At 50.1% G+C, this 12,458-nt stretch overlaps 1 protein-coding gene across 4 annotated transcripts in view; it reads left to right on the top strand.

The window, feature by feature from the left end:
- The window catches only part of LOC311308920 (regulator of G-protein signaling 6-like), a gene marked incomplete at both ends in the record, with an annotated part of 34,057 nt that overhangs the window by 13,413 nt on the left and 8,186 nt on the right, over window positions 1-12,458 (top strand). For all 4 annotated transcript variants that reach the window (XM_084438008.1, XM_084438007.1, XM_084438006.1 and 1 more), the window contains 4 exons: window positions 7,626-7,725; window positions 8,567-8,617; window positions 9,180-9,286; window positions 11,689-11,740. In XM_084438008.1, coding sequence (XP_084294134.1) covers window positions 7,626-7,725; window positions 8,567-8,617; window positions 9,180-9,286; window positions 11,689-11,740 — 310 coding nt within the window. The remainder of the gene's footprint in view (window positions 1-7,625; window positions 7,726-8,566; window positions 8,618-9,179; window positions 9,287-11,688; window positions 11,741-12,458) is intronic.

The following is a 12,458-nucleotide window of genomic DNA, read 5'->3' as shown; positions in this document are numbered from 1 at the left end:
TCGTCCGATACCCACATAGGGAATCAGGGCATCTTCACTCGGCGCCCCCCGAAATAGAACGGCCGTATCTCGCCCTTACCCATCAGCCCCAGCCACTCTACTGTCAAACGCTATAGTGCCTCTCTCTCTCCCTTTACCTCCCCCTCTATCTCTCTCTCTCTCTTTTCCAATTTCTCTCTCTCCCTCTCTCTCTCTCTTTGTCTGCCACTTTCTCTATCTCTCTCTCTACCTCTATCTCTCTCTACCTCTATCTCTCTCTTTCTCTCTTTTCCACTTTCTCTCTCTCCCTCTACCTCCTTCTCTCTATCTCTCTCTCTCTCTTTTCCAATTTTTCTCTCTCCCTCTCTCTCTCTTTGCCACTTTCTCTATCTCTCTCTCTACCTCCCTCTCTCTCTTTCTGGCACGTTCTCTATCTCTCTCTTTACCCCCCCCCTCTCTCTCTCCCTCTCTGTCTGCCACTTTCTCTATCTCTCTCTACCTCCCTCTCTCTCGCTCTCTCTGGCACTTTCTCTATCTCTCTCTACCTCCCTCTCTCTCGCTCTCTCTGGCACGTTCTCTATCTCTCTCTACCTCCCTCTCTCTCGCTCTCTCTGGCACGTTCTCTATCTCTCTCTACCTCCCTCTCTCTCCCTCTCTCTGGCACGTTCTCTACCTCCCTCTCTCTCCCTCTCCCTCTCTCGGTTTCTACCAGCTTCGCCTCTCTCCCCGTGTAGCAAGCAAGATTGTTTGAAGTGATGAAAGTCATAAAAGATAGAATACCCTCCTCCTCGTGTTCTTTCAAATACCACTACTCAAGCAGAACACGTCCTGACGCGCTAAGCCCGGCTCAAACGAAATGTACTGCAGCGATGGCGCCGTCACACTCTCTCTCCCTCGGCAGTATCTCCCCGGTCTCTCCACTGGGCTTCCACCCCCTCCTCTCTCTCTCACCCTCTGCTCTACTGTCCGTTCATCATTCCTTCATTATATGTAAATATAATACGTTCCTTATATGTAAATAGGCTGGTTTTTCTTCCCTAATTGTAGTGCAGGGTCAAAGGTTAGAGAGCAGACAGAGTCCTGGAGCCCCACAACTATTCAGAATGATGATTATGGTGATGTCGTTTGTGGGGACATCATTTTTTACAGACTAGCTGGTATGGATCGTACACGAGGAGATCTTTGCGTTCAGTGAACGAGGCCCATAGTCATTTTTTGCAGTGAGCTTGATATCATTTTTCATCCATGTGGTGAAAAGGGAATCGTTTTACGTGTTCTAGCGGAAGATTCCGGCGGTCAGCCTCGTGAGACCGTGTCTTTTCGCTGGGGGGGGGGGGGAATCTGGGTCTCTATCTTAGCGGACAGAGGAGTGAGCGCTCAGATTGGACGCCGCTAATGCACTTGGAGGGTTGTCCTCATTTCAGATTGTGTGTCTATCTCTGGACCTCTCGGTTCTGAAGTGGGCTGTGTACCGCGTTCCGAGGGAACGTGGACGCCGATTCCCTTGCACTCACGTCCTTAGAACCGTGGTACCGTGGAATCTCTACCGACAGAGAATTAGAGGACTGGAGTCTTTTTATATCCTCCATGACGGTCATTAATGGAGAGATGACCTGGTGAGTCACTGCGGATTGGTCAAGCAGCTCACCTGGCCCAGACCGCTCACTCCGATGGATAGTCTTGTTGACTAGCCTCCCATAAGCCCCTGGAGACGAGATATTTCTCATCTCTACTTTTGACTGTGGAGTTTTTTCTCTTGATTTCTCCTTTATCAAAGGGGAAACAGCAGAGTAGGATTATAGTGTTCTACCAGCTTGATGTGTCATTGTAAATGCAGTCAGACTGGCTTTCTGCCCGCGCTGGAAGAACTCAAACTTTTAATTGCTTCGTTCCTCCTCCTCTCACCACGTTGTCATGGAAATGATGAGCCTGTGTGGACCCTCCATCTCCCGGTCTCCCACTGGTCGGCTACACACACACACACACACACACACACACACACACACACACACACACACACACACACTCACACCAATATTAGTTTCCCTAACAGGGGAAGCTCAGTGCTCACTGGCCCAAACAGGAAACTCCCATACCGATCAACACTTCAGCCAAGTGGGTCTTGGTTCTGAATCACAAATGGCCGCCACATCCCCCGGATCCCATCCAGCTGAACCGGCCAATCAAACAGGCGCCGACCACGTCTTTTTTTTTTAGGATGCCTAATACCTCCGGGCTGTTTTGTCAGGACAGGCTCGGAAAGCTGATTGGACGGCGAAGTTTCTCAAACACATGAAAAGTGCTGATGTCTGGTCCGTGGGAAGGGTGATGGAATACAGATGAACCGACAGGTCAACGGCTGGATTAGTTTTCACCCTCAGACGTTTGGCTTGTCTCTCTACTAGTTAAAAGCTTGCAGGGAGTCAAGGTGAGGGGAAATACAGTTCCAATGACCTCTCTTCCGTTCTTTCATTTCCTCAGAGAAAAGCCACGGCTATGAAAGAATACAGGAAATATGCTGCTTCATCTTTTGTTTTTTGTCTGCCCAGACACAGACAGCAAGCCTGGGATGCTGTCGCAGCATCGGAACGACAAGGATGTGATAAAAACTAAATTGATTTGAAGCTTCACCAGGCTTAAATCCCTGTCAGGATTTGAGTGATTATGGTTTGTTTTCTCCAAGCTAAACAATTCACTTTAGTGCGTCTGTGGCTCTCTAATGATAAAAGGGATTAAAAGGACCCGTATTGGTGAAACAATGCGATCAGGGAAATACTCTCACACAAAACAAACTTTTTTTGTTTTTCTGTAAAAAAAAAAAAAAAAAAGAGAGAATTTTGTCACTCAGTACATCTCCTTCTTGAAGGCATTTTATGTAATTATGTAATTGGTGCACAAAATGTATTATTGGTTTTAGCAGGTATCAGTGTAGTAATGAAGACAGCCAGAGGGACTTCATCCAACTTTGTGTGTATGTGTGTGTGTGTGTGTGTGTGTGTACGCGCCGCGGGGGGTGGGGGGGGGGGGGGTGGCATCACAAGCCTGTCGCAGTGACCGTCCCTGGTGTGAGACAGCAGGGGAGAGGCTCTCGGGTGTGACCGCGGAGCTCCGGCATCATGACCAGGCATGCAGCAGGCCTGCGGGAGGGGACAGGGGACATCAGGGGGGGACATCAGGGGGGGGACGTCGGGGGGGGGGGGGCATCTGGGAGGGGATGTCAGGGAGAGCCCTCCACAGAGGCGGCCTCATTCACACCCCCCCCCACACCCTCCCCCCAACCACCCTCCCGGAGCCCCGCGCTGGAGCCTGGCTTGTCCGTGCCCACCCTGGGGGGCCCCTGGATCAGAAGGGACCCCGGAAAAGTATCTCCCGTACGGAGGGGGGGGGGGAAGTTCTCTCTGAAGTTTATATCTAGGCCATCTTAAGTTTTTCGGTTTGGCACTGATCCCTTGCCTTTGAAAGCACAGATTGCGCTGGCGGACTGTGTCGTTCCATTACCGCTGACCCGATGCACACTTGTCAGGCGGCCACTGTGTTCCAGACTCAAAGGACAGCCATTCCCGCAGAGGTTGATCCTAGTCAGCAGTCGTCCCGTCGTCCAAAAAATGTCCTCCGACCGGACAACCCATCTGTCCGCCGCCCTCGGGGACGCAGTGTCTCTCAACGGTCACGCGTACGTCTGTGTCTATGTCTCCGGTGACGCTGATGGCTGCTGAATCATTGATGGCCCCTCCCGGTTTCAGCCTTAATGCATCTTTTAGCAGGAAGTCATTTCCGCGGGGGCTTTTTCTGGGGTAAATTTGAGCTTGACCGCGTGTATGGCTGTGGCTAAGTGGCGAACATAAATTTGAGTATTTGTTGGATTGTGATATGATATCGTGTGGGTTTGAGCCTTGAACGTGGGAGCTGGTAGCTCTGATTATTAATTCAAGGTTCTCCCCTAATGAACGCTCCCTATAGACAGACGCTGTGTTAGTTTGTCCTTGCAGTCGGTTTACAACAGGACCTTGCCTTGGGGCATCTCCAGGATTTTTGGGGCCTCCGAACAGATATTCCACTGGGGGGCCTTAAAATATATATTGAACAGCAGACACTGGTCCTCTGGGTCTCAGGAGCCTTGAATCATCACCCCCCCCCCATCCCCCCACCCCACCCACAACCCCCACTTAACGACATCCAAGTACAGCACTAGACTGATTGAGTTTTCTCTCCAAACATTAGGGTCACGTAGGTTAGCGATGTTATAGCCGCTGACGCCAGTGTCCGGCCCTGCCACCTCCACCTCCCCCGGGTCCTCGTGCCCCTCTGTCTAATGGCAGACAGGGACGGTCACCGGGCGTCGGAGCGGGGGCGGTGGCACTGGCCTCGCGGCGCTGCGCTGGCACTCTCGGTGCCTTTATAGATACAGTAAGAGAGGTGGATGATAAAGAGCCTCTCTCGTCCACACACACACACACACACACACACACACACACACACACACACACACACATACCCACACACTCACATCTACACACGGGAACATATATAGTGACACTGACACATACACGCCTGCCCCCTAAAGTACCGTTTATAGAGCAAAGTGGCGTTATCACGACCCAACAGGAATGCTCAACCCTCAAAGCCCCCGCCCCCACCCCCCACCCCAAGCAGCAAACACCATTAGCCCCCCTGAAAAGACACAGATACAGGGTCCAGCATTCTCTCCTCCCTGCCAAACACTCATCCGCTGTCATCCGACGGGAAGATAATGAGTTATTTCCGATGCTGTTGCTTAAGTTCCATTATGACACAAGAACAAAAGGACTCAATCCTTTCCCTGTTCTCTCGCTGGCTCAGTGGAGTAGCAGAGTACAGTATGGAGGCACTGGAGATGATTTCAAAGCCTTTCTCTATTGATTCTCTGGGAAGGTTTGTCTTGAAAGGGAGAAGAGGAGTAAATCTCTTTCAGGCTGGTTATGTTGCTCTAAAACATCTTGCCTCTTTTCGCCAAACCGAGAGTTGATGCAGTGTGCTGCAGTGTATCGTCCTCTCTTCCTGTCTCTCACACACACACACACACACACACACACACATGCACGCACGCACACACAGATTTATCAAGAGCGCAGATCGTGTGCCAAGGCTGTAATTCTCCTCGGCGTGGATGCTCAATAATTCATACTAAGACACTCCGTTGGTGAAAGAATGGTAATTGTCTTGGCTCCCCGTTCTTTCATTCGTCACCCCCAACCCCCCCCCCCCCCCACACACACACACACGAGTGCCACGCCAATTATAAAATCCATATACATCTAAAATTGGTTATTCAGGTGCTCTACGGTGGATTTATGGCTGGAAGGTGTGTGAGGCGACCGTTAACCACCTGGCAGTCGCTCGGGGGGGTTTGGTGATTGCTCCAGATTGTTGGCAGAGCAAATATCGCAGCGCAAAAGAAGCTAGCCAGGCCTCGGCCCTCCCCCCAGCCAGGCCTCGGCCCCCCCCCCCAGCCAGGCCACGCCCCCCCCCCCCCCCAGGCGAAGGGACCGGCAGGCGGAGCTAGGTGAAGCTTGCTGACAACGGAGAGAGCGTCCTTCCGGCCGGATACGGACGGGCGCGGGGCTCTGAGCGTCGACGGCGGGGATCCGTCGCTCGACCGCTCGTTTCTAAACGGGGGCTCGTCGAGGCTCGTGCGCCAGCTCCACGTGGACTCTGTACCAGATTGAAAACAGCTGACAGGTGATACCATCCCCCCCCTACCCCCCACCCCCCCCTCCTGCCCCCCTACACCCCCTCCATTTGCCCAGACTCACCTCGCGGTGAACGCGCTCTGCTCTGCCCTCGCCCCCCAGGGACAGGGCTGCCTCTCTCATCTCCTTTCATCTCAAACCTTTTATACTCGTGAAGCGCTGAGGTTTCCCTCATGTAGCCTACAGTGATGACGAGTTCACAGAGAGACACAAATATCAACAAAACAAATGCAATGTACAACAACAACAACAACTATAATAATAATAATAATAATAATAATTATTATTATTATTATTATTATTGTTGTTGTTATAACAACAATAATAATCATAATTATTATTAAAAACAGTTACAGGTTGAAGTTCATGGGTCTAGAGCCATGGACTTAAGGAGGCGGAGTCTGCCGGAGGTCTGACCTCTCTGTTTAAATGATGAATGAAGGCGAGCCTGAGCGGCACCCAGCCGAGCGGTGCGTGACTTCCACCGAGCAGCCCGTATCCAAGCGCCTGGTGCACGCTGTTCTCTGGGCGTTCTCTGGGTGTTCTCTGGGTGTTCTCTGGGCGTTCTCTGGGTGTTCTCTGGGTGTTCTCTGGGTGTTCTCTGGGTGTTCTCTGGGTGTTCTCTCGGCGTTCTCTGGGTGTTCTCTGGGTGTTCTCTGGGTGTTCTCTGGGTGTTCTCTGGGTGTTCTCTGGGTGTTCTCTGGGTGTTCTCTGGGTGTTCTCTGGCTGTTCTCTCGGCGTTCTCTGGCTGTTCTCTGGGTGTTCTCTGGGTGTTCTCTGGGTGTTCTCTCGGCGTTCTCTGGGTGTTCTCTGGGTGTTCTCTGGGTGTTATCTCGGTGTTCTCTCGGTGTTCTCTGGCTGATGTCGCCTGTGGAAGGCGGCGCAGCGTGGAGCTGATTTGCCCTCCTGCATTTGACGGAGCGTAGAAAAACAAATGACTTTTCTGAGATCTAATAGGCGAGGGTATAGCGGCCAAATTAAATAAGCTCCGTCAAATCGAAAAACCTCGAAATACACCTAGGGTAATCGACTTCATGTTACTGCTGTGTGTGTGTGTGTGTGTGTGTGTGTGTGTGTGTGTGTGTGTGTGTGTGTGTGCGCGTGTGTGTGTGTGTGTGTGTGTGCGCGTGTGTGCGCACGCAGGCCTTCTCTTACCACCACATGCATTGGGAGCGATAAAACCTTTAATTGGCAGTGAAAAGCGTTTTACGGAGTAGCCTACAGAGTGAGCTCTTGATTATAAAGCAGGGAGCTACAGTAACCCTCAGTGAAACAGGTCCAGCTTTTATACGGATTGATTTCTGTCTCGACTACAGCCTAGAGGGTCTCACTACACATCTCACACACAAACCCTGTTCGCTACAATACGTGACCTGGCTAGAACAGGGAAGCACCAGGTGAAGGACTGCTCACCGTCTCCCGTTACTGTTACGACCACTTGTGACCAAATGTGACCTTTACTGCGAACCTCAGGGAACAGTCGTGTGTTTGTGTACTAAATAAATGTGTGTATGCCTGTGTGTGTGTGTGTGTGTGTAGGCTACTACAGTAGGCTATGAACATGAGTGTTTTCCCTGCTTTGTAGTTTCTGAATCGTGTTCTGCGCTCAGCCTAATTTTAGGCCGCTGCGTTTTTGATGCGGACCGGCCGTCGCTTGCGTTTGAGGTGTGATGTTTATCTTACCCCCCCTCCCCCCCCCCCGGGGAATCGCCGTGGCAGCCGGCCGTCAGCGCCCGCGTTACCGTGGGAACGGCTGGCCCAGACAGAGCGACACACACGCTGACGCAGACACACACCTCACCCCTATGACTTCATTTAAAAGGCTAATGTCGTAAAAACAGGATTCAATTGCCCATTGGGAATGGCTCTCTAATTAATCCCGTTAACCCTGAGAACTGGCCTCTTGTCCCCCTGCAGATTGAAGACATCGTCACGCGGATACAGGATGAGGACACTGGAGGACTGGCCATCCGGACCGTCAAAAGCTTCCTGTCCAAGATCCCCAGTGTGGTGTCAGGTGTGTGTGTGTGTGTGTGTGTGTGTTTGTTCACAATAAGCAAGAGCAGAGGTCGCATGCGAGTCGGGATCGTTAAAGCAAACATGACCTTTTGGGCTCATTTTAATTGCGGCAGCGTCTAAGCCAATAAGGACGCGCTGAGGATAACGCCGGCGGAGCGTTGTGTCAGAGCAGCATGGCTGGTTGTGTGTTTGGCAACATGGAGGAGAAGGGCATTGTGGGTTGTTAGATGACTCATGTCATAACACACAGATGTGTGTGTGTGTGTGTGTGTGTGTGTATGTGTGTGCGCGCGCATGAGCGCATGTCAGCGTGCAGGCGCATGGGTAATATGTGTGTGTGTGAGGGAGATAGAGTGTGTGTGTGTGTGAGTCAACCGTGGCGATGGCGCCATTCTGCTCCCCCTCTGACCCCCCCCCCCCTGGCGTCTCCCCATGCCCGTCGGACCCTTACACACCGGGGCAGACGCTCGCTCTGCAGACCTCTGGGCCCTCACACACCGGGGCAGACACTCGCTCTGTGGCCCTCGGGCGTCAGAGGAAAGACAGTTACCTGCGTCTATTGTTAGGCCCCTCAGTAGAGCGCGTTTTTCATATCTGCCCTCAAACATCCACTCAGCCTGGCTGTCTGTCGGCTCAGCCCGGGCCGACAGCCTTCCCTGTCAGCGCTCTGGAACACTTTCAGGCCCCTGTGAATGCTAAACGCCACGGTGGAAATATGAAATAGGTTTGGGACTTGTTCAATGATTTAAAAAGGTTGTTTCTGTGTGTGGGGGAACCTTTGATAAGGTAGCACGCTGTCAATGTTGCGCTCACAGCATCGTTCTCCTTCCCGACAACAGGAGCGGATATTGTTCAGTGGCTGATGAAGAATCTCTACATTGAGGATGCAGGTACAGTGTGACTGATAGGACTCCGCTCAAGCAATCAGCATACAGTATAATACTGTAGTAGATGTGACCGCCACTGTAGATTTGGTCCTGATGTAGGAAGTCCTCAAAATGCACTAGAGAGCAAAACAATTATTTTTTTCTTTTACCGTTTTCCTTTTTTTCATATTACAAAATTGAAGTTGCAATGAACCCGCCCAATATAACAAACAACAGTTTTAGGATCACTAAAGAGTCATATTTTGTCGTCAAAAGTCCATGTCCTGTGAGAAGTGTCAAGAACTCAATCTTTGAAGCCCTTTTTCTCTGCTGAGTGATTTCAGGTGTACCGACATTCACAGAAGCATTATCTTCCTCAAATATTTGCAGATTTCACTTCATGGCACATCACCTGAACGCTTACAACTGACACTTTCATAATCTGAAAATTGAAAAACATTGCTCTACATCAGGACCAAACCTCCAGTGGTGGTCACGTACTGTACGCATACTAGCCTACAGTAGATCCACATGAAAAACGATCAAAGGTGTCAAATGTCCACACTTCCTCCTCCCGTCCCCTCAGCCGAGGCCGTCCACCTGGGGAGTCTGATCACCGCCCAGGGCTACCTCTTCCCCATCTCCGACCACGTCCTCACACTCAAAGATGACGGGACCCTGTACCGCTTCCAGGTGAGCTGGCGTAGCCCCCCCCCAGGGGCCCCTCCGGCCTCTACCAGCGCCTAGACTGGCGCCCCCGTGGGGCTGTGGCGTTAGCCGCCGGTAGACCCGGGAGGGATCCAACACTCCTTATGACACAAAAATATATTGCGATATATTGGGAAATATAATGTAATATATCAAACAATACATTTCCATACATAGGAATCTAGCGGTTATATTTTCCAATATAGGCCTACTGCAATATATGAAGAGCGCCAATTCCTCCTATTATTCAATACATTATGCATTTATCATAGCCTATGTTATTCTGTATATTTTCTCCATATATTTTACATACTAGCCTATAATATATTGACAGTTGAGTTGATATATAAGGGGATATATTTTCTATATGTCTCCAGCTTGGCTAACCCACACGGTTAACCTGAATAGAAAGAGGGCCAGCCAAGTCAATGAGCCCTGTGGTCAGTTAGCGACCTCCTGGCTCTTCTCTTTAAGTTAACCAGGGGAGAACATCCGGTTCTAACACAGCCAGCCGAGGTGAAAGAGGAACTAATTTTCCCGATAACTACTGTGGGTCACATAGGAATGGAGCCACACTGGAGAGAGGGAAACCGTTCAGCGTGGTTTAACAGCCTAATATCAGCTCCGTCTCTCCCTCAGCTAAACATGTTAGAAACAGAGCGAATATGCGAATATATAGGTTCTATTAATACATCCATGGAATATGCTAACATCCACCGGAGCTCAAACTGGCCTAACAGAACGTATTTTCCGCCTATAGCCCAGGGTGTGGGGAGCCAACCCGGCTCCAGCCGGAAGCCTTCCTCGGTTGACCCTCAGGGGCCGGGGCGTTAGGCGTGCTAATCTGGGCTGATAGCCTATCCTAACAGTAGCCTAGGCTGGAAGTCCCTCGGGCAGCATTACCCTGCGTTCACATCCCCAGTGTCCTCAACCCACCCACCCCTCAATCTATTCAATCCACTTATCCGCACCGTTTTTCTGATTAAAGCACACAATGTGCCTATATGCCGGGAGGAGGTGGGGAGGAGCGCGTGTGTCACCAGCGCTTAATGCGGGCTAAAAATAAAATACGCTGCCTGATGTTATGTCACGATGCCACCGTTCAGCGTCATCCGTCGTGTACGTCGCTCAAAGGAGAGGCCCCGGTGTGCGCGCGCTCCGTCAACGTGTCACCGGTGTGCCGCGGCTCGTGGGGAGGAACGGTTACGCAGGGCTTTTGTTGGCTTGCAGGAGGCGCTCGCGCTATAAATAGGGTGCCACGTCTGTGGGAGACCCAGTTTTAACGACAGTTTCTCTGTGCACCAGCTTCACTACTTCCTGAAAGTCACTTGGCTTCTTTATTTCCTGTCCAATATGATTGGATTAAGTGATTAATCAGGTGTGCGCCGGGTCTTCCGCACACCTGATTAATCACTTAAGCCAATCATATAGGACAGGAAATAAAGATGCCAAGTGACTCTCAGGAAGTAGTGGAGCTGGTGCACAGAGCCTATTGGTGATCTGGGCTTTTGTTGTTGTCGTTGTGAAATGCTTCTGATGCTGCTGCTTTAGAGGTTTGAAATGAACTAATGAAACCCCTAATTGAGAATGAACCTGTTAGGTCTACACACTAAATACAAGCCGAAGACATTCCGGATCGTCGGTCGTTTGCTCTGAGGAGATATTGCAAACGCAAGAAGCCGTTGAGAAGGCTATCTCTGGTGTGCTAATTCTAGCTGCCATTAACAATGCATGATTGGAACCCAGGGATCCATTATTTATGAATTAGGGAATGAACTGTGAATCTGTAAAATCACATGCAATAGGCAATGAAATATGTGTGGAGAATATAGCTACTGATCTTCCCCGGATAGTAATGTGGAGCATGAAGAAGCCCATTGATCATCATCAGGAGACTCATCTATGAGATGATGTATGAGATAATGATATCATATAGGCCTGTCATCACCAGAGAGTGTGGAGGGAGTGAATATGGGAGCTTCCATGTGCAAGAACAATCTGGAGGAGCACTCCACCGGCCCTGAGAGGAATGTGTACAGTAGGCTAGGCTATACCTGGGTTGTAGCCTACTGAAGTCCACACAACTGAACAGTGTGTAACACTGTACATTGATCTGTTGTTCTTTATTATTGTTTGTTTATGATTGTGTATGATTGTGTTAGCTCGTCGACACCGCAAATGAGGGAAACCTCGGTGTCTAACGAGTTGAAATAAAGGTTTGAAATGAAATGAAATGAAACACAAAGCATGAGGATTGCTGTTTACAATATTAGGGACAAACAAGATCTCTCCTCTCTCTTTCTGTGTATATCTATCTACCTATCTATCTATCTATCTATCTATGCATCTCTCTTTCTTTCTCTCTCTCTCTCTCTCTCTCTCTCCAGGCTCCATATTTCTGGCCCTCCAACTGCTGGGAGCCTGAAAACACAGACTATGGTGAGTTCCTGTATAACTGAGAACACCTCAGTCAGTAAACTGAATGTGGCAGCGTTGAAAGACACGCCATCAACCTCAGGTGTGCTACATCAAGCTCATAGGCTGGTGCCTAATATGGAGGCTATGCATATTCATTGAGACACCCCCCCCCCCCCCCCCCCCACACACACACTGATCTGCTACCCCACTCCACTCCTCCTTGTACAATATTGTGCTGGTCTTACTGTATTGCTTTCTGTATTGATTGCTTCTGGCTGTGGTTACAGTACCTATATCCTCCCTGACTCCCTGCCTTTTATTGTGTTGTTTTTATTATTGTTTTATTGGCACTGTGCCAATTCAAAAACATTCCAATTTTCCTTTAGTAAATGGTTCAAATGAATTTGTGAGTATAAGCGACTGAACTATAGTTACTATACAGTTTTCTTCCCAGACTCTGGCAGCATAGCCATATTGGCTCTAACACACACACACACACACACACACACATGCACACACACACACACTCTCCTCTCTCGCCACAGTGAAAACTGAAACTATAGATCTACCCCAGTACTGATTGTGAAGGCCATCGATTAGCCGGAAGCCGGAGCACACAAGCACTGGGGCACTACTGCTAATACACACACACACACACACACACACACACACACACACACACACACACACACACATCTCCGGGCTTTCATGTTTGCATGGCATTTACAAAGGCCTGATT

Source organism: Borostomias antarcticus (assembly GCF_949987555.1).
Source record: "Borostomias antarcticus genome assembly, chromosome: 5".
Taxonomy (NCBI): domain Eukaryota; kingdom Metazoa; phylum Chordata; class Actinopteri; order Stomiiformes; family Stomiidae; genus Borostomias; species Borostomias antarcticus.
Note: the sequence above shows the minus strand (reverse complement) of the source record. Positions and strands in the feature narration are given on the sequence as shown.